Here is a 26738-nt window from a genome sequence, read left to right as displayed (position 1 = left end):
GAGCAGGGGGGGCTGGGAGCCAGGACTCCTGGGTTCTCTCCCCGGCTCTGGGAGGGGAGTGGGGGCCGGTGGGTTAGAGCAGGGGGGCTGGGAGTCAGGACGCCTGGGTTCTCTCCCCGGCTCTGGGAGGGGAGTGGGGGCCGGTGGGTTAGAGCAGTAGGGACAGGGAGCCAGGACTCCTGGGTTCTCGACCCATGTGATTCAGCCGTTGGTGTTAATTTTTAATGAAGGGGAATTTGCCTTGTCTTGGGCGGCAGCCAGAGCCGTACTGCTGACACGGTGTGCAGAGTTCAGGGTGGGTGGCCGGGTGCCTGAGGCGAACGGGATCAGGACTCACTCCTGCCCCCTGGGGCCTGCGGGACTCCTGCCACTGGAAGCTGGAGGTCTTCAGTACTTCTATTACCCTGATGGCCAGGTGCTGTAGTCACCTTTCCAGCCGGCTAGGCCAGGACCCCAGCGTGCACGGCGCCTGCCCCACAGCCATGCCATAGACCGAGGGCAGGCAGGGAAACTGAGGCACGGGAGGGCGGGGAGAGCAGATCGTACAGGGGTCAAGCTGAGTCATGGAACCCAGGCAACCGGCGAGCCAGCCCTGGGGATGGCACGAACATCAACGCCCTTCTGACCCGGGTGTTTTCAGCCTGTCGCCATAGCAGCCCTGGCTGCTGGCGTCAAACAAAGCCAATAACGAGCTGAGGAGCTGGGCCATAAAGCGAGCTGCAGCCCTGGCCCAAGCTGAGCGGCGACGCTGCCGGAGTCTGCAGAGAGCCTGAGCCGGTCGCTCGGAGAGGTGTGAACCGCCCTGGGTGCCACCAACGCGGCGACCCTGCCGGAGTCTGCAGAGAGCGTGAGCCGGTCGCTCGGAGAGGTGTGAATCGCCCTGGGTGCCACCAACGCGGCGACCCTGCCGGAGTCTGCAGAGAGCCTGAGCCGGTCGCTCGGAGAGGTGTTGTCACAGAGTGTGGGGGGACTCAGGGCCCTGCACCCCCGGCTTCCTGCGATTCACCGTGACTCTCAGCCAGCCAGTAAAGCAGAAGGTTTATTTAGACGACAGGAACACAGTCCATGACAGGTCTTGCAGGCACAGACCACAGGATCCCCCTCAGTTAGGTCCATCTTGGGGTCCCAGGGCGCCCCAGCCCCCCTTGGGGGTCAGAGCCCCGTCTGCCTCCCAGCCCTTCCACCAGCCAGCTCTGAAACTCTCTCCCCAGCCTTTGTCCAGTTTCCCGGCGGAGGTGTCACCTGGTGTGACGAACTGGGACTGTTCTTGCTGGGGTGTGTGAATGCTGACAGGGGAGTGTGACTAGGATGGTCTGCATCGGGGGATGGGTGCCGGCCCAAGGGAACATACCTGAGCTTGTAACATGAGAACCCAGGAGGGGGTTGGAGGTCAGATGACTCCGGGGCCCGGGAAACTGAACAAAGGCTGTGGGAGGGGTCGCTGAAGGCAGAGTGCTGGAAGCGAGCTGGAGAGATGGCTGGGAGGCAGAGATGGCTCTGACCCCCCAAGGGGGGTGGGCTGGCATGCCCTGGGACCCCAAGCTGGACCTGACTGAGGGGGGCCCTGTTGTCTGTGCCTGCAAGACCTGTCTTGGACTGTATTCCTGTCATCCAAATAAACCTTCTGCTTTACTGGCTGGCTGAGAGTCATGGTGAATCGCAGGAAGCCGGGGGTGCAGGGCCCTGAGTTCCCCAATACTCCGTGACAACTGGTGACAGCGGTGGGATGTACTGCACCCCGTGGACGGCGCTTCCTGCAGTAAGTGACTGGGGAGCAGTAAAACGAAGGGGGATTGACGGGGACCAGGCACGCTGAAGAGTGGGAGAGAGACGGTTATTACCCCTGGGAGTGTGTGACCAGCGAGAAGGACTTTTGCAGTAACAGGGTCCCCCGGGGGGATCGCAGCGAGTGGTCCCAGGGGCGGAGGAGTCTGCAGCTCGACCCTGGCAGAGAGGTGGTGACCTCGAGAAGGGCTGGCACACTAGGGGTCCCCCTGGGAACTGTGGGGAGCTGTGAGCACACAGGCCGGTGAGTGGCCAGCGGGAAGATGTATGCCAAGCGGCTTAAGAGCGACCTGGTGGAGCTGTGCAAGCAGAGGCAGCTGCGCATTGGGAGGCTCACCAAAGAACAGCTCATTGCCCAGCTGGAGGCGGAAGATCGCGCGAATGAACTGATCCCTGTGTCTCAGGGAAGCAGCCTGGCAAATGCAGCGCAGGCACCAGTGTCTGTCCCAGCTGGGAGTGGTCAGCCGGCTGCTGAGGGCTTCCCGAGACCCCTCCTTCCTATGCCTAGGGGAAGGGTGGGGAGGAGCCCAGCAAATACCGAAGGCGCCGTGATCCCCCCGGCCAGCAGGGGGTCCCCCCGGCGAAGCCCGCCGGCCAGCAGAGGAGCCTCCCGGCGACGTTCGGCATCCGGGGAGCGGAATTGGCTGGAATGGGAGAAAGAGCTAAAACTGAGGGAGCTGGAGGATCGTGAACAACAGAGACAGCATGAAGAGAGACAGCGTCAGCATGAACGGGAGGAGAAAGAGAGACAGCATCAGCGTGAACGGGAGGAGAATGAGAGACAGCATCAGCATGAACGGGAGGAGAATGAGAGACAGAGACAGGAGAATGAGAGACAGAGACAGGAGAATGAGAGACAGCATCAGCGCGAACTGGAACTGGCGAGACTGAGGGGCAGCGAACCCCCGGCTGCGGTGAGTGAGGGGGGACCCAGGACTGCACGGAGCTTTGATAAGTGCATCATGGCCCCATACAAGGAGGGGGAGGACATGGATGACTTCCTGGAGGCCTTTGAGACGGCCTGCGAGCTGCACCGGGTGGATCCCGCGGACAGACTCCAGGTCCTTACCCCCTTACTGGACCCCAAATCCGTGGCATTGTACCGCCAACTGGGAGAGGCAGAGAAAGGGGACTACGAACTATTCAAAAGGGCCCTGCTACGAGAGTTTGGGCTGACTCCTGAGATGTACCGGGAAAGGTTCCGGGGTCAAGATAAAACCCCTGAGATCTCATATTTGCAACTAGCCGCCCGCATGGAAAGATACGCCAGCAAGTGGGCTGGTGGGGCCCAGACGAAGGAGGACCTGATTAAACTGCTGGTACTGGAGCAACTGTATGAGCGGTGCCCATCCGACCTGAGGCTGTGGTTGGTGGACAGAAAGCCAGAGAACCCGCGACACGCCGGGCAGCTGGCTGATGAGTTTGTAAAGAGCCGGTCAGGGGGTGGCAGGGAGGAGCCCCAAAGGAACAGGCCCGCCGCGATGCAGAGAGAGAGTCACCCTGGGACCTACCAAAGGGGGAATATGGGGAATCCCCTCCCACGGGGAATGCCCAGCGTCAGGGACAACCGACCGGCTCGAGGGGACCCACAGGACATGAGCTGCTATTACTGCGGCCGAAGAGGCCACGTTCGGGCCCAGTGCCCCAAGCTCAAGGACAGACTGAGCAGACCGAACCCGCATAGGGTTAACTTGGTAGAGGCCCAGACGGACGAGGGGCAGGCTTCTCACGCAAGAGGGGCTGGCAGCTTATCAACTGCTCAAGAGAGAGAAGGGCCCCAGGCCAGCTCCTCTAGGGGGCTGGATGCCCCAGACTCAGGGTTTTTGGTTTATACGGTGGGCGCGGGGCTGTCCCTCCGGAGAGAGTACCTTGTTCCCCTGGAGGTGGATGGGAGGAAGGTCAATGGATACTGGGATACGGGCGCAGAGGTGACGCTGGCCCGGCCCGAGGTGGTGGCCCCAGATCAGGTGGTGCCCAACTCCTACCTGACCCTGACGGGGGTGGGCGGAACACCAGTCAAAGTGCCCGTGGCAAGGGTACACCTGAAGTGGGGGGCCAAGGAGGGCCCCAAGGATGTGGGGGTACACCCGTATTTGCCCACTGAGGTATTGATGGGGGGGGACCTGGAGAACTGGCCAAGCAACCCCCAAAAGGCACTGGTTGTGACCCGCAGTCAGAGCCGGCGAGGGGCCCTGCGCCCTGGCCTTGGGGGGGGTGCCTTGCCTGAGGCACAGGACCCTAACCTGGTGGGGAGGGAACGCCCAGGGACGCGGCTCAGGGAGGCTGCAGCTTCGGACCCAGCGGGCGAGAAAGAGCAGGTGGCCATCCCTGTCCCAGCTGCTGAGTTCCAGGCCGAGTTACAGAGAGACCCCTCCTTGCGGAAGATAAGGGACCTGGCCGACCTCAATGCGGTACAGACCATGGAACGAGGTGGCCGGAAAAGGTTCCTGTGGGAGAAGGGGTTCCTGTACCGAGAATGGGCTCCCCCAGGGAAAATGGAGTCAGGGGGGATCAGGAGGCAGCTGGTGGTACCCCAGAAGTATCGCCGCCAGCTGCTGTGCCGGGCCCATGACATTCCCCTCTCAGGGCACCAGGGAACCTGGCGTACCCAGCAGAGGCTGCTACGGAGCTTTTACTGGCCTGGGGTCTTTGTTACTGTCCGACAGTACTGCAGATCCTGTGACCCCTGTCAGAGGGGGAGGAAGGCCTGGGACAAGGGGAAAACAGCTTTAGGACCCTTGCCCAGCATAAAGGATCCTTTCCAGAGGGTGGCCAAGGTTAAAAGGGCGGCTCTGAACCAAGAGGGCCCAAAGCACAGACCTCCAGACTGGAGTGCTGGGAGAAGACCACAGCCCAGTTGGAGCCCCAGAGGTATGGGGGTGGGAAAAGGGCACAGGCCGCATAAACCTTCCCACATGCGAACTGCGAGTGCCATCAAGCACCCCCGACCTAAGGGGGGGCGTGGAACGGAAGGGGCCTGGTGTAACTCCCACCAAGGAACTGGAGGGATGCGGGGGCATCCATGGGAACGGGGGTAGGTTCGAACTTCCCCAGGTCACTGGCTAAAGTGACCCTGCTCAGTTCGGTCTCGAAGGGGGGAGAGATGTGACGAACTGGGACTGTTCTTGCTGGGGTGTGTGAATGCTGACAGGGGAGTGTGACTAGGATGGTCTGCATCGGGGGATGGGTGCCGGCCCAAGGGAACATACCTGAGCTTGTAACATGAGAACCCAGGAGGGGGTTGGAGGTCAGATGACTCCGGGGCCCGGGAAACTGAACAAAGGCTGTGGGAGGGGTCGCTGAAGGCAGAGTGCTGGAAGCGAGCTGGAGAGATGGCTGGGAGGCAGAGATGGCTCTGACCCCCCAAGGGGGGTGGGCTGGCATGCCCTGGGACCCCAAGCTGGACCTGACTGAGGGGGGCCCTGTTGTCTGTGCCTGCAAGACCTGTCTTGGACTGTATTCCTGTCATCCAAATAAACCTTCTGCTTTACTGGCTGGCTGAGAGTCATGGTGAATCGCAGGAAGCCGGGGGTGCAGGGCCCTGAGTTCCCCAATACTCCGTGACACCTGGCCTCTAACCCCTTCCTGGGTTCTCATGTTACACGCTCAGGTATTCTCCCTCGGTCAGTCTCCCATCCCCCAGTGCAGACCGTCCTAGCCACACTCCCCTGCGACCTTCCCAGCCAACACTCCCCACTCAGCATTCACAGACCACAGTAAGAACAGTCCCAGTTCGTCACATCTCTCCCCTTCGAGACCGAACTGAGCAGGGTCACTTTAGCCAGTGACCCGGGGAAGTTCAAACCTACCCCCGTTCCCATGGATGTCCCCGCATCCCTCCCATTCCTTGGTGAGAATTACACCAGGCCCCTCCAGTTTCACGCCCCCCCCCCCCTTAGGTCGGGGGTGCTCGATGGCACTCGCAGTTCGCATGTGGGAAGGTTTATGCGGCCTGTGCCCTTTTCCCACCCCCATACCTCTGGGGTTCCAACTGGGCTGGGGTCTTCTCCCAGCGCTCCAGTCTACAGGTCTGTGATTCGGGCTCTCTTCATTCAGAGCCCCCCTTTTTACCCTGGCCACCCTCTGGAAAGGCTCCTCTATGATGGGCAAGGGTCCTAAGGCCGTTTTCCCCTTGTCCCAGGCCTTCCTCCCCCTCTGACAGGGGTCACAGGATCGGCAGTACTGTCGGACAGTAACAAAGACCCCAGGCCAGTAAAAGCTCCGTAGCAGCCTCTGCTGGGTACGCCAGGTTCCCTGGTGCCCTGCGAGGGGAATGTCATGGGCCCAGCACAGCAGCTGGCGGCGATACTTCTGGGGTACCACCAGCTGCCTCCTGATCCCCCCTGACTCCATTTTCCCTGGGGGAGCCCATTCTCGGTACAGGAACCCCTTCTCCCACAGGAACCTTTTCTGGCCACCTCGTCCCATGGTCTGTACCGCATTGAGGTCGGCCAGGTCCCTTATCTTCCGCAAGGAGGGATCTTTCTGCACCTCGGCCTGGAACTCAGCAGCTGTGACAGGGATGGCCACCTGCTCTTTCTCGCCCGCTGGGTCTGAAGCTGCAGCCTCCCTGAGCCGTGTCCCTGGGCGTTCCCTCCCCTCCAGGTTAGGGTCCTGCGCCTCAGGCAAGGCACCCCCCCCAAGGCCAGGGCGCAGTGCCCCTCACCGGCTCTGACTGCAGGTCACAACCAGGGCACCCTGGGGGTTGCTTGGCCAGTCCTCCAGATCCCCCCCCATCAACACCTCAGTGGGCAAATACGGGTGTACCCCCACATCCTTGGGGCCCTCCTTGGCCCCCCACTTCAGGTGTACCCTTGCCATGGGCACTTTGACTGGTGTCCCGCCCACCCCCGTCAGGGTCAGGTAGGTGTTGGGTACCATCTGATCTGGGGCCACCACCTTGGGCCGGGCCAGCGTCACCTCTGCGCCCGTATCCCAGTATCCATTGACCTTCCTCCCATCCACCTCCAGGGGAACAAGGTACTCTCTCCGGAGGGACCGCCCCGCGCCCACCGTATAAACCAAAAACCCTGAGTCTGGAGCATCCAGCCCCCAAGAGGGGCTGGCCTGGAGCTCTCCTCCCTCCTTAGCAGGTGGTACTCTGCCAGCCCCCCTTCCCTGGGAATGCTGCCCCTCGTCTGGCTGGGTCTCTACCCAGTCAACCCTCTGTGGGTTCGGTCTGCTCAGTCTGTCCCTGAGCCTGGGGCACTGGGCCTGTATGTGACCTCTCTGGCCACAGTGGTAGCAGCCCATGTCCCATGGGTCCCCTTGAGTGGGTCGGATGGTCCTGACGCCGGATGTTCCCCTTTGATGGGGGTTTTTCTGTATTTTCCCACGGGGAGGTCCCATGGTGACTCTCTCTCTGCGTTGTGGTGGGACTGTTCCTTTGGGAATCCTCCCTGTTATCTCCTGACCGGCTCTTTACAAACTCATTGGCCAGCCGGCCTGCATGTCGCGGGTTCTCTGGTTTTTTGTCCCTCAACCACAGCCTCAGGTCGGATGGGCACCGCTCATACAGTTGCTCCAGTACCAGCAGTTTGACCAGGTCCTCCTTCGTCTGGGCCCCATCTGCCCACTTGCTGGCGTATCTTTCCATGCGGACGGCTAGTTGCAGATATGAGATCTCAGGGGTTTTATCCTGACTCCGGAACCTTTCCCGGTACATCTCAGGAGCCAGCCCAAAACTCACGTAGCAGGGCCTTTTTGAATAGTTCGTAGTCCCCTTTCTCCGCCTCTTCCAGTTGGCGGTACAATGCCACGGCTTTGGGGTCCAGTAAGGGGGTGAGAACCCGGAGTCTGTCCGCGGGATCAACCCGGTGCAGCTCGCAGGCCGTCTCAAAGGCATCCAGGAAGTCATCCATGTCCTCCCCCTCCTTGCGTGGGGCCAGGATGCACTTATCAAAGCTCCGTGCAGTCCTGGGTCCCCCCTCACTCACCGCAGCCGGGGGTTCGCTGCCCTTCAATCTCGCCAGTTCCAGTTCATGCTGACGCTGTCTCTCTTCATGCTGCCTCTGTTTCTCTTTTTCCTCCCGTTCATGCTGTCTCTGTTGTTCACGATCCTCCAGCTCTCTCAGTTTTAGCTCTTTCTCCCATTCCAGCCAATTCCGCTCCACGGATGCCACGCGTCGCCGGGAGGATCCTCTGCTGACCGGCGAGCGTCGCCGGGAGGATCCCCTGCTGGCCGGGGGGGTCACGGCGCCCTCGGTATTTGCTGGGCTCCTCCCCACCCTTCCCCTAGGCATAGGAAGGAGGGGTCTCGGGAAGCCCTCAGCAGCCGGCTGACCACTCCCAGCTGGGACAGACACTGGGGCCTGCGCTGCATTTGCCAGGCTGCTTCCCTGAGACACAGGGATCAGTTCATTCGCGCGATCTTCCGCCTCCAGCCGGGCAATGAGCTGTTCTTTGGTGAGCCTCCCAATGCGCAGCCGCCTCTGCTTGCACAGCTCCACCAGGTCGCTCTTAAGCCGCTTGGCATACATCTTCCTGCTGGCCACTCACCGGCCTGTGTGCTCACAGCTCCCCACAGTTCCCAGGGAGACCCCTAGTGTGCCAGCCCTTCTCGAGGTCACCGCCTCTCTGCCAGGGTCGAGCTGCAGACTCCTCCGCCCCTGGGACCACTCGCTGCGATCCCCCCGGGGGACCCTGTTACTGCAAAAGTCCTTCTCGCTGGTCACACACTCCTAGGGGTGAAACCGTCTCTCTCTCACTCTTCAGCAGGCCTGGTCCCCGTCAATCCCCCTTCGTTTTACTGCTCCCCAGTCACTTACTGCAGGAAGCGCCGTCCACGGGGTGCAGTAGATCCCGCCGCTGCCACCAGTTGTCACGGAGTATTGGGGGACTCAGGGCCCTGCACCCCCGGCTTCCTGTGATTCACCGTGACTCTCAGCCAGCCAGTAAAGCAGAAGGTTTATTTAGACGACAGGAATACAGTCCAAGACAGGTCTTGCAGGCACAGACCACAGGACCCCCCCTCAGTTAGGTCCATCTTGGGATCCTCAGGCCCCACAGCCCCCTTGGGAGGTCAGAGCCATCTCTGCTTCCCAGCCATGTCACCAGCCAGCTTCCGAGACTCTGCCTTCAGCGACCCCTCCCACAGCCTTTGTTCAGTCTCCGGGCAAAGGTGTCACCGGGCCTCTAACCCCTTCCTGGGTTCTCAGTTACATGCTCAGGTATTCTCCCTCGGTCAGTCTCCCATCCCCCAATGCAGACCGTCCTAGCCACACTCCCCTGTCAGCATTCCCAGACCACAGTAAGAACAGTCCCAATTCGTCACAGGTGTGAACCGCCCTCGGTGCCACCAACGCGGCGATGCTGCCGGAGTCGGCAGAGAGCCTGAGCCAGTCGCTCGGAGAGGTGTGAACCGCCCTGGGTGCCACCAACGCGGCGACCCTGCCGGAGTCTGCAGAGAGCCTGAGCCGGTCGCTCGGAGAGGTGTGAACCGCCCTGGGTGTCACCAACGCGGCGACCCTGCCGGAGTCTGCAGAGAGCCTGAGCCGGTCGCTCGGAGAGGTGTGAACCGCCCTCGGTGCCACCAATGCAGCGACGCTGCCGGAGTCTGCAGAGAGCCTGAGCCGGTCGCTCGGAGAGGTGTGAACCGCCCTGGGTGCCACCAACGCGGCGACCCTGCCGGAGTCTGCAGAGAGCCTGAGCCGGTCGCTCGGAGAGGTGTGAACCGCCCTGGGTGCCACCAACGCGGCGACACTGCCGGAGTCGGCAGAGACCCTGAGCCGGACGCTCGGAGAGGTGTGAACTGCCCTGGGTGTCACCGAGGCGGTGACGCTGCCGGAGCCTGCAGAGAGCGTGAGCCGGACGCTCTGAGAGGTGTGAGCCGCCCTGGGTGTCACCGAGGCGGTGACGCTGCCGGAGTCTGCAGAGAGCCTGAGCCGGTCGCTCGGAGAGGTGTGAACCGCCCTGGGTGTCACCGAGGCGGTGACGCTGCCGGAGTCTGCAGAGAGCCTGAGCCGGTCGCTCGGAGAGGTGTGAATCGCCCTGGGTGTCACCGAGGCGGTGCCGCTGCCAGAGTCTGCAGAGAGCCTGAGCCGGTCGCTCGCAGAGGTGTGAACCGCCCTGGGTGTCACCGAGGCGGTGACGCTGCCGGAGTCTGCAGAGAGCGTGAGCCGGACGCTCGGAGAGGTGTGAACCGCCCTGGGTGTCACCGAGGCGGTGACGCTGCCGGAGTCTGCAGAGAGCCTGAGCCGGACGCTCGGAGAGGTGTGAACCGCCCTGGGTGTCGCCGGCACAGTGCCGCTGCCGGAGTCTGCAGAGAGCCTGAGCCGGACGCTCGGAGAGGTGTGAACCGCCCTGGGTGTCGCCGGCACGGTGCCGCTGCCGGAGTCTGCAGAGAGCCTGAGCCGGTCGCTCGGAGAGGTGTGAACCGCCCTGGGTGTCACCGAGGCGGTGACGCTGCCGGAGCCTGCAGAGAGCCTGAGCCGGTCGCTCAGTGAATAGCTGACGTCCAGTGCCACGGCTTGGGGGGCTACCCCGGGGGGGGAGGGGCTGTGTGTGGGTCATGGAGCAAGCAGCCCAACCCCTGTTCCCCAGCTCGGAGGGTCTCCCATGGGGCGGGGGCGGGGGAGGTGAACCCCTGGGACAGGGCAGGCAGGTTAATTGCCCCCCGCCGGGGTGGGGCAGGCGAATGCGTCAGCCCTGAAGGGTGAATGTCCAGGGAACCCACGGGAGGAGATAAGGGGGGTGGGGACGGGGGGGAAGCCAGGCAGGGCGATCCCGCCCCACCCAGACCCAAAGGTCAGAACCACCCACGGGGCTGGAAATGCAAACAACCCAGCGCCTAGCAACCCCCCCCCGCCCCCATCGAGGCCGGCGCCCCCAAGAGGGGAAAATGCCAGCAGTCCTTCCCCACCCCCAAGCAAGCCAGGCCCCGACCCTGGGGCCTAATTGGATGCTATCCACATCTCTGGGAGGGGAGTGGGGGCTGGTCGGTCAGAGCAGGGGGGGCTGGGAGCCAGGACTCCTGGGTTCTCTCCCCGGCTCTGGGAGGGGAGTGGGGGCTGGTGGGTTAGAGCAGGGGGGGCTGGGAGCCAGGACTCCTGGGTTCTCTCCCCGGCTCTGGGAGGAGAGCGGGGGCTGGTGGGTCAGAGCTTGGGGGGCTGGGAGCCAGGACTCCTGGGTCCTCTCCCCGGCTCTGGGAGGGGAGCAGGGGCTGGTGGGTCAGAGCAGGGGTGGCTGGGAGCCAGGACTCCTGGGTTCTCCCCCCGGCTCTGGGAGGGGAGTGGGGGCTGGTAGGTTAGAGCAGGGGGGGCTGGGAGCCAGGACTCCTGGGTTCTCTCCCCGGCTCTGGGAAGGGAGTGGGGGGCTGGTGGGTTAGAGCAGGGGGGGCTGGGAGCCAGGACTCCTGGGTTCTCTCCCCGGCTCTGGGAGGGGAGTGGGGGCTGGTGGGTTAGAGCAGGGGGGGCTGGGAGCCAGGACTCCTGGGTTCTCTCCCCGGCTCTGGGAGGGGAGTGGGGGCTGGTGGGTCAGAGCAGGGGGGGCTGGAAGCCAGGACTCCTGGGTTCTCTCCCCAGCTCTGGGAGGGGAGGGGAGGAGAGGGGGGGCTAGAGCAGGGGGGGCTGGGAGCCCGGACACCTGGGTTCCTTTCACATCTAGGCGACATTACGAAGACACCACTGGACGGTTTTCTTTCTGGACGTTTATTGGGGGCCATTGTCCAGACGCCACATTCGCCCGCGTGAAAATGAACCGACCCAATTAACGAACCACATAACGAGCTAGCGAGGGGCACCGGGGGGAGGGGAACAGCACAGCCCAAGGGGGGCTGTGACGGGGGGGGAGTAGGGAAAGAATTGGGGGGGCTCTGTTTTGGACTGTTTCCCATTGGACCCTCCCCCGCCAAAGGTGTTGTGAGCATAACGGTGAGAAACACAGCTTGGGGACTGGACGGAGGGGGGTGGGGAGGGGGACCCCCAGCCCCACCGCCAGGGGCGCCGGCTGCCTCAGGGGCACTTCCGCTCCACACACTGCTTCCCGCCCTCTTCGTACTCCTGCTTGGAGATCCACATCTGCTGGAAAGTGCCCTGGGGAGAAGAGATCAGGAGAGAACCCAGGAGTCCTGGCTCCCAGCCCCCCCGCTCCAACCCACCAGCCCCCCTCCCCTCCCAGAGCTGGGGAGAGAACCCAGGAGTCCTGGCTCCCAGCCCCCCTGCTCTGACCCACCCGCCCTCACTGCCCTCCCAGAGCCAGGGAGAGAACCCAGGAGTCCTGGCTCCCAGGCCCCCCTGCTCTAACCACCAGCCCCCGCTCCCCTCCCAGAGCCGGGGAGAGAACCCAGGAGTTCTGGCTCCCAGCCCCCCCTGCTCTAACCACCAGCCCCCACTCCCCTCCCAGAGCTGGGGAGAGAACCCAGGAGTCCTGGCTCCCAGCCCCCCCTGCTCTAACCACCAGCCCCCACTCCCCTCCCAGAGCCGGGGAGAGAACCCAGGAGTTCTGGCTCCCAGCCCCCGCCCCCCTGCTCTAACCCACCAGCCCCCACTCCCCTCCCAGAGCCGGGGAGAGAACCCAGGAGTCCGGGCTCCCAGCCCCTGCCCCCCTGCTCTGACCCACCAGCCCCACTCCCCTCCCAGCGCCGGGAGAGAACCCAGGCGTCCGGCCCCCCCGGGGCACTCACCAGCGAGGCAAGAATGGACCCCCCAATCCAGGGGCTGAATCTCCGCTCCATGGTGCTGTTGCTGGCGATGAGTTTGAGGCGCATGCTCTGGGGGAACACAGGGGGGGTGGGGAGAGGCCCCCAACTGGCCAGCACCGAGCACACCCGCGGGACTGGCCAGCAGGGGGCAGCGCCGCACACACAGATAGACACAACCCACAGCAACCCCTCTACGCACACACACAGAGACACACCCCACAAACCCCCACAGAAACCCCTCTACGCACACACACACAGACACACCCCACAAACTCCCACAGCAACCCCTCTATGCACACACACACACCCCAACCCTCAACAACCCCTCTATGCATAGACCCCACAGCAACCCCTCTACGCACACACACACAGACACACCCCACAAACCCCCACAGCAACCCCTCTATGCACACACACACACCCCAACCCTCAACAACCCCTCTATGCATAGACCCCACAGCAACCCCTCTACGCACACACACACAGACACACCCCACAAACCCCCACAGCAATCCCTCTATGCACACACACACACCCCAACCCTCAACAACCCCTCTATGCATAGACCCCACAGCAACCCCTCTACGCACACACACACAGACACACCCCACAAACCCCCACAGCAACCCCTCTATGCACACACACACACCCCAACCCTCAACAACCCCTCTATGCATAGACCCCACAGCAACCCCTCTACGCACACACACACAGACACACCCCACAAACCCCCACAGCAACCCCTCTACGCACACACACACACCCCAACCCTCAACAACCCCTCTATGCATAGACCCCACAGCAACCCCTCTACGCACACACACACAGACACACCCCACAAACCCCCACAGCAACCCCTCTACGCACACACACACACACCCCAACCCTCAACAACCCCTCTATGCATAGACCCCACAGCAACCCCTCTACGCACACACACACAGACACATCCTACAAACCCCCACAGCAACCCCTCTACGCACACACACACACCCCAACCCTCAACAACCCCTCTATGCATAGACCCCACGGCAACCCCTCTACGCACACACACACACAGACACACCCCACAAACCCCCACAGCAACCCCTCTACGCACACACACACACCCCAACCCTCAACAACCCCTCTATGCATAGACCCCACAGCAACCCCTCTATGCACACACACACAGACACACCCCACAAACCCCCACAGAAACCCCTCTACGCACACACACACCCGACACAACAACCCCTCTATGCATAGACCCCACAGCAACCCCTCTACGCACACACACACAGACACACCCCACAAACCCCCACAGCAACCCCTCTACGCACACACACCCCACAACCCCCAACACCACAACTCCCAACAACCCTTCAATGCACACACACACACACACACACACTCACGGGGGGCGTTTTCTGCGACAGCTCGCGGTTCAGCCGGTCAGTGAAGCCCTGGAGCAGCGTGTTGCCCCCAGTCACAATGACACTGCCATAGAGACCCTGGGAGTCACGGGGAGACGGTTAGTCCCGGGCCCACCTCACCCCTGGGTCCCCCTCCCCCGGTGCCCCCCGGCCCCATCTCCCCCCAGCATCTCCCCCACAAGCCCATCTCCCACGGGCCCATCTACCCCGGCGTCCCGCCTGCTGACCAGGTGCCCCTCCCCACAGGCCCAGCCACGTGACTCCAGTTGCGGGGGGTCCCACAGGGCCTGGGGGCCCAGCCCCACACCCCCCAGGCCAGGGGGGAGCCAGGGGGGGTCACGCACCGGCCTGATGTCGATATCACACATGCCAATGCTGGTGGTGACCACGTGGCCGACGCCCAGCATGGTGTTCCCAGAGAGACCCTGGAGAAGGGGAGAGAATCGGGGGGGTCGTTAATGGGGGGGGCCTTCTGCCCTCCCCCCGGACTCCCCCTTCCTCAATATCCCACCACCATCTCCCCCCAACTCCCAGCCCAGCCCTGGACAAGGTGCCCCCTGGGGAAACTGAGGCAGGTAGCAATTAAGAAAGGCAGGGGTTCTGGGAATGGGGGGGGTTAGAGCGGGGGGGCTGGGAGCCAGGACGCCTGGGTTCTCTCCCCAGCTCTGGAGGGGGAGTGGGGGCTGGTGGGTTAGAGCAGGGGGGGCTGGGAGCCAGGACTCCTGGGTTCTCTCCCCGGCTCTGGGAGGGGAGTGGGGGCTGGTGGGTTAGAACAGGTGGGGCTGGGAGCCAGGACTCCTGGGTTCTCTCCCCGGCTCTGGGAGGGGAGTGGGGGCTGGTGGGTTAGAACAGGGGGGGCTGGGAGCCAGGACTCCTGGGTTCTCTCCCCGGCTCTGGGAGGGGAGTGGGGACTGGTAGATTAGAGCAGGGGGGCTGGGAGCCAGGACTCCTGGGTTCTCTCCCCGGCTCTGGGGGGGGGCTCACCTTGACATTGGAGGGGTCAAACAGCCCTTCGGGAATGCGCAGCCGCTCGGCCCCGTAGTCCGTGTTGTAGCCATTGGGCATCTCGTAGTGCACGGTGGGCATCTGGGCGGCCACCCTGTGGGGAGGGGGCAGAGAGGGGGCAGTGCCCCGCACCTTCCCCCGACTACCCCATCCCGACAGACCCCACCCCCCAAGCTAAGTGCCCAGCCCCCCCTGTGGCCAAGTCCCAGGGCCCCCCCTTCCTCCTCCCCTCGGTGCCCCCCCCCCCAGCACTCACTGCTCATCATATGGCGAGTCGGAGACCTGTAGCACCGAGGCCTGGAAATCCTGGATCACCTCCTGCGGGGGGCGGGAGAGTATGTGGGGGTCACCGACTGGGGGAGAGAACCCAGCCCTCCCGGCTCTAACCCACCAGCCCCCACTCCCCTCCCAGAGCTGGGGAGAGAACCCAGGCGTCCGGCCCCCTCCCAGCTCACATTGCAGGTGTAGTTGTGCCAGGATTTGGAGACCTGGGGCAGCTTCTCCTTCTTCTTCCAGTTGGGGGGGGCCCCCTCACGCACAGGGTCCTGGGGGGGGGAGAAAGATGGGGCAGGGGGGAGCCGTGAACCATTCCCCTCCCAGCCCCCCCAGATCCCCCCAGCCCCTCACCCCCATCAACCCCCTTCCTCCACCTCATCTCTCCCACTTCCTGGATTCCTGTTTTCCCCCAGCCTGGCCGCTCCCCGGGTCCCTTCCTGCCCCCCCATGAGGGACCCCCCCACCCCGCACCTTGGCAGCGATCATGTAGGGGGGCACGATCTCAATGTTCATCTCCTGGAAGAGCTCCCGGCACTGCATGGAGATGAAATCCCCGGCCAGCGGCGACTTCACGATGCCTGGAATCCCCCAGAGTCGGGCATGAACCCAGGAGTTCGGGCTCCCAGCCCCCCTCCACTGCCCACTCCCTTCCCCGAGCCGGGGAGAGAACCCAGGAGTCCTGGCTCCCAGCCCCCCCTGATCTGACCCACCAGCCCCCACCCACTCCCAGAGCTGGGGAGAGAACCCAGGAGTCCTGGCTCCCAGCCCCCCCCCCCCGATCTGACCCACCAGCCCCCACTCCCCTCCCAGAGCTGGGGAGAGAACCCAGGAGTCCTGGCTCCCAGCCCCCCCGATCTGACCCACCAGTCCCCACTCCCCTCCCAGAGCCGGGGCGAGAACCCAGGCATCCGGGCAGTGCCCACCTTGCTGCAGGATGTAGCCGTCGTGCACGGGGATGGCTGTGGTGTGGGTGGCACCGCTGTCAAGCACCAGCCCCGTGCTGCGCCCATTGGCAAAGCTGGGGGGCGTGGGGAGGTCAAGGGGGCAAGACGGTTCTTGGGGTCGGGGGAACTCCCTGCCACTGGACCGGGCGCCCACCTCGTAGGTGCTCTCGGTGCCCCTCTCTGTGCTCTACACGTGCCCCCCACAGTGCCCAAGGTGCTCGCTGCTGGATCCCATGCCAGGGTCCCCCCATTTTCCTCCTGGCCCCCCAGATCTCCCCTATAGCCCCCCCAGTCCCTGCCCAGCTCCCCGCATCGCAGCCCCCCACGTCCTCTCCAGCCTGCCAGCCCCATCCCAGTCCCCCACCTTGCCAGCCGTCCCCCCTCCAGCCCCCCAGATACTTCCTAGCCCCCCACCCTGCCAGCAGTCCCCCCTCCAGCCCCCCAGATACTTCTCAGCCCCCCTGTGCAGCCCCCAATCCCTCCCCAGCCCCCCCCCCCGTCCTCACCAGTCCTCCAGCCCCCCAGATCTGGCTCCCTGCCCCCCAGCCCCTCCGGGATACGCGGTGAGCACGGCAGTCTTGCAGAGGAAGAAGGCCGGGATGGCGTAATGCTCGAACATCAGCTCGGTCAGCTTCTCCCGCTTGGCGCGGGTGTTCCACTGTGGGGAGAGAGAGCGGCCGTGGGGGGCCAAGCCGAGATGTCGGGGTGCTGGGGGTGGATTAGGGGATGTGACGGTGCAGGGGGGCGAGGTGATGTTGGGGCGGATCGGGGGGATGGGGTACAGGGGGGATGTGGCAGTGCGGGGGGGTGTGAGGTAATGTCGGGGTGCAGGGGGGATCAGGGGGGATGTCGGGGTGCAGGGGGATGTGACGGCATGGGGGTGAGGTGATGTCGGGAGGAAGGGGGTGGATCGGGGCATGTCGGAGTGCAGGGGGTGAGGTGATGTTGGGTGCAGATCAGGAGGATGTGACGGCACGGGGGTAAGGTGATGGGGTGCAGGGGGGTGGATCAGGGGGTGTCGGAGTGCAGGGGGAGTGATGTGATGTCGGGGTGCAGGGGGTGGATCGGGGGGATGTCAGGGTGGAGGGGGTGACGGATGTCGGGGTGCAGAGGATGGATCGGGTGGTGTCGGGATGCAGGGGGGGTGATGCGACGTAGGGGGGCACGGGGGTGGATCGGGGGTGTCAGGACGCAGGGGGGTGACGCAACTGTGATGAACTGGGCCTGTTCTCACTGTGGTCTGTGAATGCTGACAGGGGAGTGGGGCTGGGATAGTCTGCATTGGAGGATGGGATCTGCCCGAGGGCGCATACCTGAGTGTGTAACATGAGAACCCAGGAAGGGGTTGAAGGCCAGGTGACTCCTGAGCCCGGGAAACTGAACAAAGGCTGTGGGAGGGGTCGCTGAAGGCAGAGTGCTGGAAGCAGGCTGGAGAGATGGCTGGGAGACAGAGATGGCTCTGACCCCCGCGAAGGGGGGTGGGCTGGAATGCCCTGGGACCCCAAGCTGGACTTAACTGAGGGGGTCCTGTTGTCTGTGCCTGCAAGACCTGTCTTGGACTGTATTCCTGTCATCCAAATAAACCCTCTGCTTTACTGGCTGGCTGAGAGTCATGGTGAATCACAGGAAGCCGGGGGTGCAGGGCCCTGAGTCCCCCAATACTCCGTGACAACTGGTGGCAGCGGTGGGATCTACTGCACCCCGTGGACGGCGCTTCCTGCAGTAAGTGACTGGGGAGCAGTAAAACGAAGGGGGATTGACGGGGACCAGGCGTGCTGAAGAGTGGGAGAGAGACGGTTATTACCCCTGGGAGTGTGTGACCAGTGAGAAGGACTTTTGCAGTAACAGGGTCCCCCGGGGGGATCGCAGCGAGTGGTCCCAGGGGCGGAGGAGTCTGCAGCTCGACCCTGGCAGAGAGGTGGTGACCTCGAGAAGGGCTGGCACACTAGGGGTCTCCCTGGGAACTGTGGGGAGCTGTGAGCACACAGGCCGGTGAGTGGCCAGCAGGAAGATGTATGCCAAGCGGCTTAAGAGCGACCTGGTGGAGCTGTGCAAGCAGAGGCGGCTGCGCATTGGGAGGCTCACCAAAGAACAGCTCATTGCCCAGCTGGAGGCGGAAGATCGCGCGAATGAACTGATCCCTGTGTCTCAGGGAAGCAGCCTGGCAAATGCAGCGCAGGCCCCAGTGTCTGTCCCAGCTGGGAGTGGTCAGCCGGCTGCTGAGGGCTTCCCGAGACCCCTCCTTCCTATGCCTAGGGGAAGGGTGGGGAGGAGCCCAGCAAATACCGAAGACGCCGTGACCCCCCCGGCCAGCAGAGGATCCTCCCGGCGACGTTCGGCATCCGTGGAGCGGAATTGGCTGGAATGGGAGAAAGAGCTAAAACTGAGAGAGCTGGAGGATCGTGAACGACAGAGACAGCATGAACGGGAGGAGAAAGAGAGACAGCATCAGCGTGAAGAGAGACAGAGACAGCATGAACGGGAGGAGAAAGAGAGACAGCATCAGCGTGAACGGGAGGAGAAAGAGAGACAGAGACAGGAGAATGAGAGACAGCGTCAGCATGACCTGGAACTGGCGAGATTGAAGGGCAGCGAACCCCCGGCTGCGGTGGGTGAGGGGGGACCCAGGACTGCACGGAGCTTTGATAAGTGCATCATGGCCCCATACAAGGAGGGGGAGGACATGGATGACTTCCTGGAGGCCTTTGAGACGGCCTGCGAGCTGCACCGGGTTGATCCCGCGGACAGACTCCGGGTCCTTACCCCCTTACTGGACCCCAAAGCCGTGGCATTGTACCGCCAACTGGGAGAGGCAGAGAAAGGGGACTACGAACTATTCAAAAAGGCCCTGCTACGAGAGTTTGGGCTGACTCCTGAGATGTACCGGGAAAGGTTCCGGAGTCAAGATAAAACCCCTGAGATCTCATATCTGCAACTAGCCGTCCGCATGGAAAGATACGCCAGCAAGTGGGCTGGTGGGGCCCAGACGAAGGAGGACCTGGTTAAACTGCTGGTACTGGAGCAACTGTATGAGCGGTGCCCATCCGACCTGAGGCTGTGGTTGGTGGACAGAAAGCCAGAGAACCCGCGACACGCCGGGCAGCTGGCTGATGAGTTTGTAAAGAGCCGGTCAGGGGGTGGCAGGGAGGAGCCCCAAAGGAACAGGCCCGCCGTGATGCAGAGAGAGAGTCACCCTGGGACCTCCCAAAGGGGGAATATGGGGAATCCCCTCCCACGGGGAATGCCCAGCGTCAGGGACAACCGACCAGCTCGAGGGGACCCACGGGACATGAGCTGCTATTACTGCGGCCGAAGAGGCCACGTTCGGGCCCAGTGCCCCAAGCTCAAGGACAGACTGAGCAGACCGAACCCGCACCGGGTTAACTTGGTAGAGGCCCAGACGGACGAGGGGCAGGCTTCTCATGCAAGAGGGGCTGGCAGCTTATCAACTGCTCAAGAGAGAGAAGGGCCCCCGGCCAGCTTCTCTGGGGGGCCAGATGCTCCGGATTCAAAGTTCTCCGTTTACAGGGTTGGCGCGGGGCTGTCCCTGCGGAGCGAGTGCCTTGTTCCCCTGGAGGTGGATGGGAAGAAAGTTTATGGATACTGGGACACGGGCGCAGAGGTGACACTGGCCCGGCCCGAGGTGGTGGCCCCAGATCGGGTGGTGCCCAACACCTTCCTGACCCTGACCGGGGTGGGCGGGACCCCATTCAAGGTTCCCGTAGCGAGGGTGTGACGAAGTGGGACTGTTCTTAATGTTTCCTCTAAATACTGTGTGGGTGCCTCAGTTTCCCCTATGCATTTCTTAAGTCTCTAGGTGGTGGGGAAAGGCCAGTTTGCATAAATCACTGACACTCTGTCTCCCTGGCAACAAATGGCCAGGGCCCCTTCCCCCCCTGCAAGGAAATAGCTAAAGGTGAACATAGAGATCAGGTGACCTCCTGGCCGAGGAAAGAGACAAAGCCCAGAGAAGGAGGGGCTGGAGGGGGTTTGAGAGTTGGAGCTACCTGGGGACTAGGAGTGAGGGCAGACGTGGGTGTCTGGCTCTCTGAACCCCATAATGGACCCGGCCGAGGGGTCCCGTTCGCCGCTGTACCTACAAGCTCTGTTTTAGACCGTGTTCCTGTCATCTAATAAACCTCTGTGTTACTGGCTGGCTGAGAGTCACGTCTGAGTGTGAAGTGGGGGGTGCAGGACCCTCTGGCTTCCCCAGGACCCCGCCGGGGCGGACTCGCCGTGGGAAGCGCACGGAGGGGCATATGCTGAATGCTCCCAGGAGAGACCCAGGAGGTGAAGCCGTGTGAGCTTCTTGCCCTGAAGACAGTCTGCTCCGAGGGAGAGGAGGCTCCCCAAAGTCCTGACTGGCTTTGTGGGGAGCAGTTCCAGAGCATTGCCCGGGGACTCCGTGACAGAGGGTACACCTGAAATGGGGGGCCAAGGAGGGCCCCAAGGACGTGGGAGTGCACCACCATTTGCCCACTGAGGTGTTGATGGGGGGGGACCTAGAGGACTGGCCAAGCAGCCCCCAGACCGCCTTAGTTGTGACCCGCGGTCAGAGCCGGCGAGGGGCACTGCGCCCTGGCCTTGGGGGGGGTGCCTTGCCCGAGGCGCAGGACCCTAACCTGGTGGGGAGGGAACACCCAGGGACACGGCTCAGGGAGGCTGCGGCTTCGGACCCAGCCGGCGAGAGAGAGCAGGTGGCCATCCCTGTCCCAGCTGCTGAGTTCCAGGCCGAGGTGCAGAAAGATCCCTCCTTGCGGAAGATAAGGGACCTGGCCGACCTCAATGCGGTACAGACCATGGGACGAGGTGGCCGGAAAAGGTTCCTGTGGGAGAAGGGGTTCCTGTACCGAGAATGGGCTCCCCCAGGGAAAATGGAGTCAGGGGGGATCAGGAGGCAGCTGGTGGTACCCCAGAAGTATCGCCACCAGCTGCTGTGCCGGGCCCATGCCATTCCCCTCTCAGGGCACCAGGGAACCTGGCGTACCCAGCAGAGGCTGCTACGGAGCTTTTACTGGCCCGGGGGTCTTTGTTACTGTCCGACAGTACTGCGGATCCTGTGACCCCTGTCAGAGGGGGAGGAAGGCCCGGGACAAGGGGAAAACGGCTTTAGGACCCTTGCCCAGCAGAGAGGATCCTTTCCAGAGGGTGGCCAAGGTTAAAAGGGCGGCTCTAAACCAAGAGAGCCCAAAGCACAGACCTCCAGACTGGAGCGCTGGGAGAAGACCACAGCCCAGTTGGAACCCCAGAGGTATGGGGGTGGGAAAAGGGCACAGGCCGCATAAACCTTCCCACATGCGAACTGCGAGTGCCATCAAGCACCCCCGACCTAAGGGGGGCGTGGAACGGAAGGGGCCTGGTGTAACTCCCACCAAGGAATGGGAGGGATGCGGGGGCATCCATGGGAACGGGGGTAGGTTCAAACTTCCCCGGGTCACTGGCTAAAGTGACCCTGCTCAGTTCGGTCTCGAAGGGGGGAGAGATGTGACAAACTGGGCCTGTTCTCACTGTGGTCTGTGAATGCTGACAGGGGATAGTCTGCATTGGAGGATGGGATCTGCCCGAGGGCACATACCTGAGTGTGTAACATGAGAACCCAGGAAGGGGTTGAAGGCCAGGTGACTCCTGAGCCCGGGAAACTGAACAAAGGCTGTGGGAGGGGTCGCTGAAGGCAGAGTGCTGGAAGCGAGCTGGAGAGATGGCTGGGAGACAGAGATGGCTCTGACCCCCCCGAAGGGGGGTGGGCTGGGAAGCCCTGGGACCCCAAGCTGGACTTAACTGAGGGGGTCCCTGTTGTCTGTGCCTGCAAGACCTGTCTTGGACTGTATTCCTGTCATCCAAATAAACCTTCTGCTTTACTGGCTGGCTGAGAGTCATGGTGAATCGCAGGAAGCCGGGGGTGCAGGGCCCTGAGTCCCCCAATACTCCGTGACAGCAACGTAGGGGGCACGGGGATGGATCGGGGGGTGTCGGGGTGCAAGGGGGTGGATCGGGGGATGTCGGGGTGCAGGGGAGTGAGGTGATGTTGGGGTGGATCGGGGGGATGTCTGGGTGCAGGGGGGACGCGACGTAGGGGGCACGGGGGGACCTACCGTCACCTCGGACATGAGCACAGGGTGCAGGGGGGTGGATCGGGGGGTGTCGGGGTGCAGGGGGGGTGATGCGACGTAGGGAGGCACGGGGGTGGATCAGGGGGATGTCAGGATGCAGGGGGGCGACACAACGTAGGGGGCACGGGGGGACCTACCGGCGCCTCGGACATGAGCACGGGGTGCAGGGGGGTGGATCGGGGGGTGTCGGGGTGCAGGGGAGTGAGGTGATGTTGGGGTGCAGAGGATGGATCGGGGGGATGTCAGGGTGCAGGGGGGTGAGGTGATGTTGGGGTGGATCGGGGGGATGTCAGGACACAGGGGGGCGACACAACGTAGGGGGCACGGGGGGACCTACCGGCGCCTCGGACATGAGCACGGGGTGCAGGGGGGTGGATCGGGGGGTGTCGGGGTGCAGGGGGGTGAGATGATGTTGGGGTGGATCGGGGGGATGTCAGGACACAGGGGGCGACACGACGTAGGGGGTACGGGGGGACCTACTGGCGCCTCGGACATGAGCATGGGGTGCAGGGGGGTGAGGTGATGTTGGGGTGGATCGGGGGGATGTCGGGGTGCAGGGGAGTGAGGTGATGTTGGGGTGGATCGGGGGGATGTCGGGGTGCAGGGGAGTGAGGTGATGTTGGGGTGGATCGGGGGGATGTCAGGACACGGGGGCGACACGACGTAGGGGGCACGGGGGGACCTACCGGCGCCTCGGACATGAGCACGGGGTGCAGGGGGGTGGATCGGGGGGTGTCGGGGTGCAGGGGAGTGAGGTGATGTTGGGGTGCAGAGGATGGATCGGGGGGATGTTGGGGTGCAGAGGATGGATCGGGGGGTGTCGGGGTGCAGGGGAGTGAGGTGATGTTGGGGTGCAGAGGATGGATCGGGGGGATGTCGGGGTGCAGAGGATGGATCGGGGGTGTTGGGGTGCAGGGGTGACACGACGTAGGGGGCACGGGGGGACCTACCGGCGCCTCAGACATGAGCACGGGGTGCAGGGGGGTGGATCGGGGGGTGTCGGGGTGCAGGGGAGTGAGGTGATGTTGGGGTGCAGAGGATGGATCGGGGGGTGTCGGGGTGCAGGGGGGTGAGGTGATGTTGGGGTGGATCGGGGGGATGTCAGGACACGGGGGCGACACGACGTAGGGGGCACGGGGGGACCTACCGGCGCCTCGGACATGAGCACGGGGTGCAGGGGGGTGGATCGGGGGGATGTCGGGGTGCAGGGGATGGATCGGGGGGATGTCGGGGTGCAGGGGGGGATGCGACGTAGTGGGCACGGGGGGACCTACCGGCGCCTCGGACATGAGCACGGGGTGCAGGAGGGTGGATCGGGGGGATGTCAGGGTGCAGGGGAGTGAGGTGATGTTGGGGTGCAGAGGATGGATCGGGGGGATGTCGGGGTGCAGGTGGGACGTGACGTAGGGGGCACGGGGGGACCTACCGGCGCCTCGGACATGAGCACGGGGTGCAGGGGGGTGGATCGGGGAGTGTCGGGGTGCAGGGGGGACGCGACGTAGGGGGCACGGGGGGACCTACCGGCGCCTCGGACATGAGCACGGGGTGCAGGGGGGTGGATCGGGGGGTGTCAGGGTGCAGGGGAGTGAGGTGATGTTGGGGTGCAGATGATTGATCGGGGGGATGTCGGGGTGCAGGGGGGTGAGGTGATGTTGGGGTGGATCGGGGGGATGTCAGGACACGGGGGCGACACGACGTAGGGGGCACGGGGGGACCTACCGGCGCCTCGGACATGAGCATGGGGTGCAGGGGGGTGGATCGGGGGGTGTCGGGGTGCAGGGGAGTGAGGTGATGTTGGTGTGGATCGGGGGGATGTCGGGGTGCAGGGGATGGATTGGGGGTGTCGGGGTGCAGGGAGGACGCGACGTAGGGGGCACGGGGGGACCTACCGGCGCCTCGGACATGAGCACGGGGTGCAGGCCGGGCTCCGACTTGACGTGTTTCCCGTACGTGTGATCCAGAATCGCCTGGAAACAGTCCCAGTCCTCGACTGGGGGGACAGCGGCGTGGGGAGGGGCGAGGGAATGACACGGGGGGGAGGGAGAGATACGGGGGGGGGCTCCGTTAAGGTGGCATCATCCCACTTCCCCCCAGCCCCCCTGCACCACGTGGGGTCGCCCGTGGGGGTGGGGAAGCCACTGGGGGGTGCCCCGGGCAGGGGGAGGCAGGGAAGGAAGTGGGGAGCTGTGGTTGGGGGTTCTGTGGCAGGGAGTAACGGGGCGCCCATGGCAGGGGACCCGTGGCAGCAGGGGCCGCGGCACGGGGACAGCGGGGGGGCCTGTGGCAGAGGGGTAGTTGTGTCCCATGGCAGGAGGGGTTGTGGCAGGCGGATAGCGGGGACCCGTGGCGGGGGGTAGCGCGGGCTCGTGGTGGGGGGGCATGACGGGGGAGTAGCAGGGGCCCGTGGTGGGGGGGCTGTGGCAGGGGGATAGCGGGGGTCCATGGCAGGGGGGTAGTTGGGTCATGTGGCGGGGGGGCCCATGGCAGGGGAAGACTGTGGCGGGGCCCCGGGGGCCAAACCCTCACTCATGCCGTTCTTGAGGGGTGACAGGACCTCCGTGTTCTCCCGCGGGACGTGCAGCGAGTTGGTGTCGATGTAATAAACCTTCCCCGGCTTCTTCTCCTTCTCCCCGTCCAGCTCCAGCGCCGACTCCTCGGGGGCCAGCAGCCCCACCGTGGTGGGGAAATCCGCCTGTAACGGGGGGTGGGGGGTGAGCTCTGGGACCTGTCCCCTCTGGGGGGCGCCGGCTCCCACCCAGCCCCAGGGCAGGGACTGGCTGGCTCAGGGGGGCGGGGAATGGGGCAGGGGCCTGTCCCCTCCGGGGGGCACCGGCTCCCACCCGGCCCCAGGGCAGGGACTGGCTGGCTCAGGGGGACGGGGAATGGGGCAGGGGCCTGTCCCCTCTAGGGGGTGCCGGCTCCCACCCGGCCCCAGGGCAGGGACTGGCTGGTTCAGGGGGGTGGGGAATGGGGCAGGGGCCTGTCCCCTCCGGGGGGCACCGGCTCCCACCCGGCCCCAGGGCAGGGACTGGCTGGCTCAGGGGGGCGGGGAATGGGGCAGGAGCTTGTCCCCTCTGCGGGGCGCCGGCTCCCACCCGGCCAAAAGGCAGGTTACGGGGGGGTTCCAGAGACTCCAATGGGGAGGCTCTGGACATACCTTGGGGCAGTCTTCTCCGGCGTAGCCGGCTCGGACTGAGAACGAGCCGATGTCAAAGACGAGCGCCCCCACCTCATCTGGGACAGAGAAAAAGAGAAACACTCAGCACCCACCACCGATGCGCCCACCTCTGGGACGGGGCGGCCGGTTACCCGGGGACCCCTCGCCCGGCGCTGAGATGCGCCCACCTCTGGGGGGGGGCGGGCTGGTTACCCAGGGACCCCTCGCCCGGCGCTGAGATGCAGCCACCTCTGGGGCGGGGCGGCCGGTTACACAGGGACCCCTCGCCCGGCGCTGAGACGCGCCCACCTCTGGGGCGGGGCGGCCCGGTTACCCAGAGACCCCTCGCCCGGCGCTGAGATGCGCCCACCTCTGGGGCGGGGCGGCCGGTTACCCAGGGACCCCTCGCCCGGCGCTGAGATGCAGCCACCTCTGGGGTGGGGCGGCCGGTTACACAGGGACCTCTCGCCCGGCGCTGAGATGCAGCCACCTCTGGGGTGGGGCGGCCGGTTACACAGGGACCCCTCGCCCAGCGCTGAGATGCAGCCACCCCTGGGGTGGGGCGGCCGGTTACACAGGGACCCCTCGCCCGGCGCTGAGATGCGCCCACCTCTGGGGCGGGGCGGCTGGAAAGAGAATCCCAGCTCAAGCTGACAAGACCTGGCGCTGGGGGGAGGGGACGTGGCCCGGACGCCTGGTTTCACGCTCCGAGAACAGGGGCAGAGCGCCCCCTGCTGACCCCCCCTCCCCGCAGCAGGGCGCCCCCTGGAGGCTGCACTTCTGCTGTGATGCCTGCCTGGACATGAAGCGGGGGGGGACATTAAAGGGGGCCCTTACCTCCTCCATAGACCCCCCCACTCATCCTGGCTCCGCTGCGCCCCCTGCCCGAGCGGCTCCTGCGGGGGGAGGGTCCCGGGTGTAGGGGCGGCTGGGGGGGGAGGGGCGATTCAGCACCAGGCGGCTGGACAGCGACCGAGGATGGGAGGGGGGATCTGGAGAGAGAGTGGGTGGGGTGGGGCGCTTTCATCCCCGCCAATCAGAGGCTGCACCCCCCTCCCCAGGCAGCCCCTGATTGGTCAATCGCCCAGACAATAAGTGACAATCTGGGGCTTCCTTAAAGGGGCAGGGAAGGACGGGGTGGGAGGGGGAATTAGTGTCGGGGGAGGGAATTTTTTAGGGCGGGGCCGGTGCTCAGGCAACAATCTCCCCCTTCCCATGGGTTCACCCTTCCCCTCCCAGAGCCGGGTGAGAACCCAGGAGTCCTGGCTCCCAGCCCCCTCCACTCTAACCACCAGCCCCCACTCCCTTCACAGAGCCAGGGAGAGAACCCAGGAGTCCTGGCTCCCAGCCCCCCCCGCTCTAACCACCAGCCCCCACTCCCCTCACAGAGCCAGGGAGAGAACCCAG

General features: G+C 64.4%; 3 protein-coding genes across 3 annotated transcripts; 2 read left to right on the top strand and 1 right to left on the bottom strand.

Annotated features, from left to right (window-relative positions):
- Positions 1-1241: 1241 nt before the first annotated feature.
- LOC135976065 (uncharacterized) lies at positions 1242-5275 on the top strand. Its single transcript, XM_065570466.1, has one exon. The coding sequence runs from the start codon at positions 2049-2051 to the stop codon at positions 4821-4823; it is 2775 nt and encodes a 924-aa protein (XP_065426538.1). The 5' UTR covers positions 1242-2048; the 3' UTR covers positions 4824-5275.
- Positions 5276-11416: 6141 nt separating this feature from the next.
- ACTL6B (actin like 6B) lies at positions 11417-26466 on the bottom strand. Its single transcript, XM_065570493.1, has 14 exons — positions 26169-26466; positions 25332-25408; positions 24701-24866; positions 24064-24164; positions 16625-16722; positions 16044-16138; positions 15592-15698; positions 15300-15389; positions 15101-15162; positions 14824-14938; positions 14184-14264; positions 13822-13917; positions 12407-12493; positions 11417-11816 (listed from the first exon to the last, which is right to left on the bottom strand). Exons 1-14 carry the CDS (start codon positions 26356-26358, stop codon positions 11736-11738), a joined length of 1446 nt encoding a protein of 481 aa, XP_065426565.1. The 5' UTR covers positions 26359-26466; the 3' UTR covers positions 11417-11735.
- Positions 17225-21992, top strand: LOC135976066 (calponin homology domain-containing protein DDB_G0272472-like). The gene has a single exon (XM_065570488.1). It carries the CDS (start codon positions 18076-18078, stop codon positions 19798-19800), a length of 1725 nt encoding a protein of 574 aa, XP_065426560.1. The 5' UTR covers positions 17225-18075; the 3' UTR covers positions 19801-21992.
- Positions 26467-26738: the final 272 nt, after the last annotated feature.

The sequence above is a fragment of the Chrysemys picta genome, chromosome 16 (genome assembly GCF_011386835.1).
Source record: "Chrysemys picta bellii isolate R12L10 chromosome 16, ASM1138683v2, whole genome shotgun sequence".
Taxonomy (NCBI): domain Eukaryota; kingdom Metazoa; phylum Chordata; order Testudines; family Emydidae; genus Chrysemys; species Chrysemys picta.
The sequence above is the reverse complement of the archived record's forward strand: the minus strand, read 5'-3'. Positions and strand labels throughout refer to the sequence as shown.

Coding starts and splice junctions, on each gene's coding strand:
- LOC135976065 (XM_065570466.1), top strand. CDS start 2,049: ATGTATGCCAAGCGGCTTAAGAGCGACCTGGTGGAGCTGTGCAAGCAG.
- LOC135976066 (XM_065570488.1), top strand. CDS start 18,076: ATGTATGCCAAGCGGCTTAAGAGCGACCTGGTGGAGCTGTGCAAGCAG.
- ACTL6B (XM_065570493.1), bottom strand. CDS start 26,358: ATGAAAGCGCCCCACCCCACCCACTCTCTCTCCAGATCCCCCCTCCCA. Junction 15,163..15,299: donor GGCACAACTACACCTGCAAT/GTGAGCTGGGAG, acceptor CGCCCCCCGCAG/GAGGTGATCCAGGATTTCCA. Junction 12,494..13,821: donor TGTCGCAGAAAACGCCCCCC/GTGAGTGTGTGT, acceptor GTGTTCCCCCAG/AGCATGCGCCTCAAACTCAT.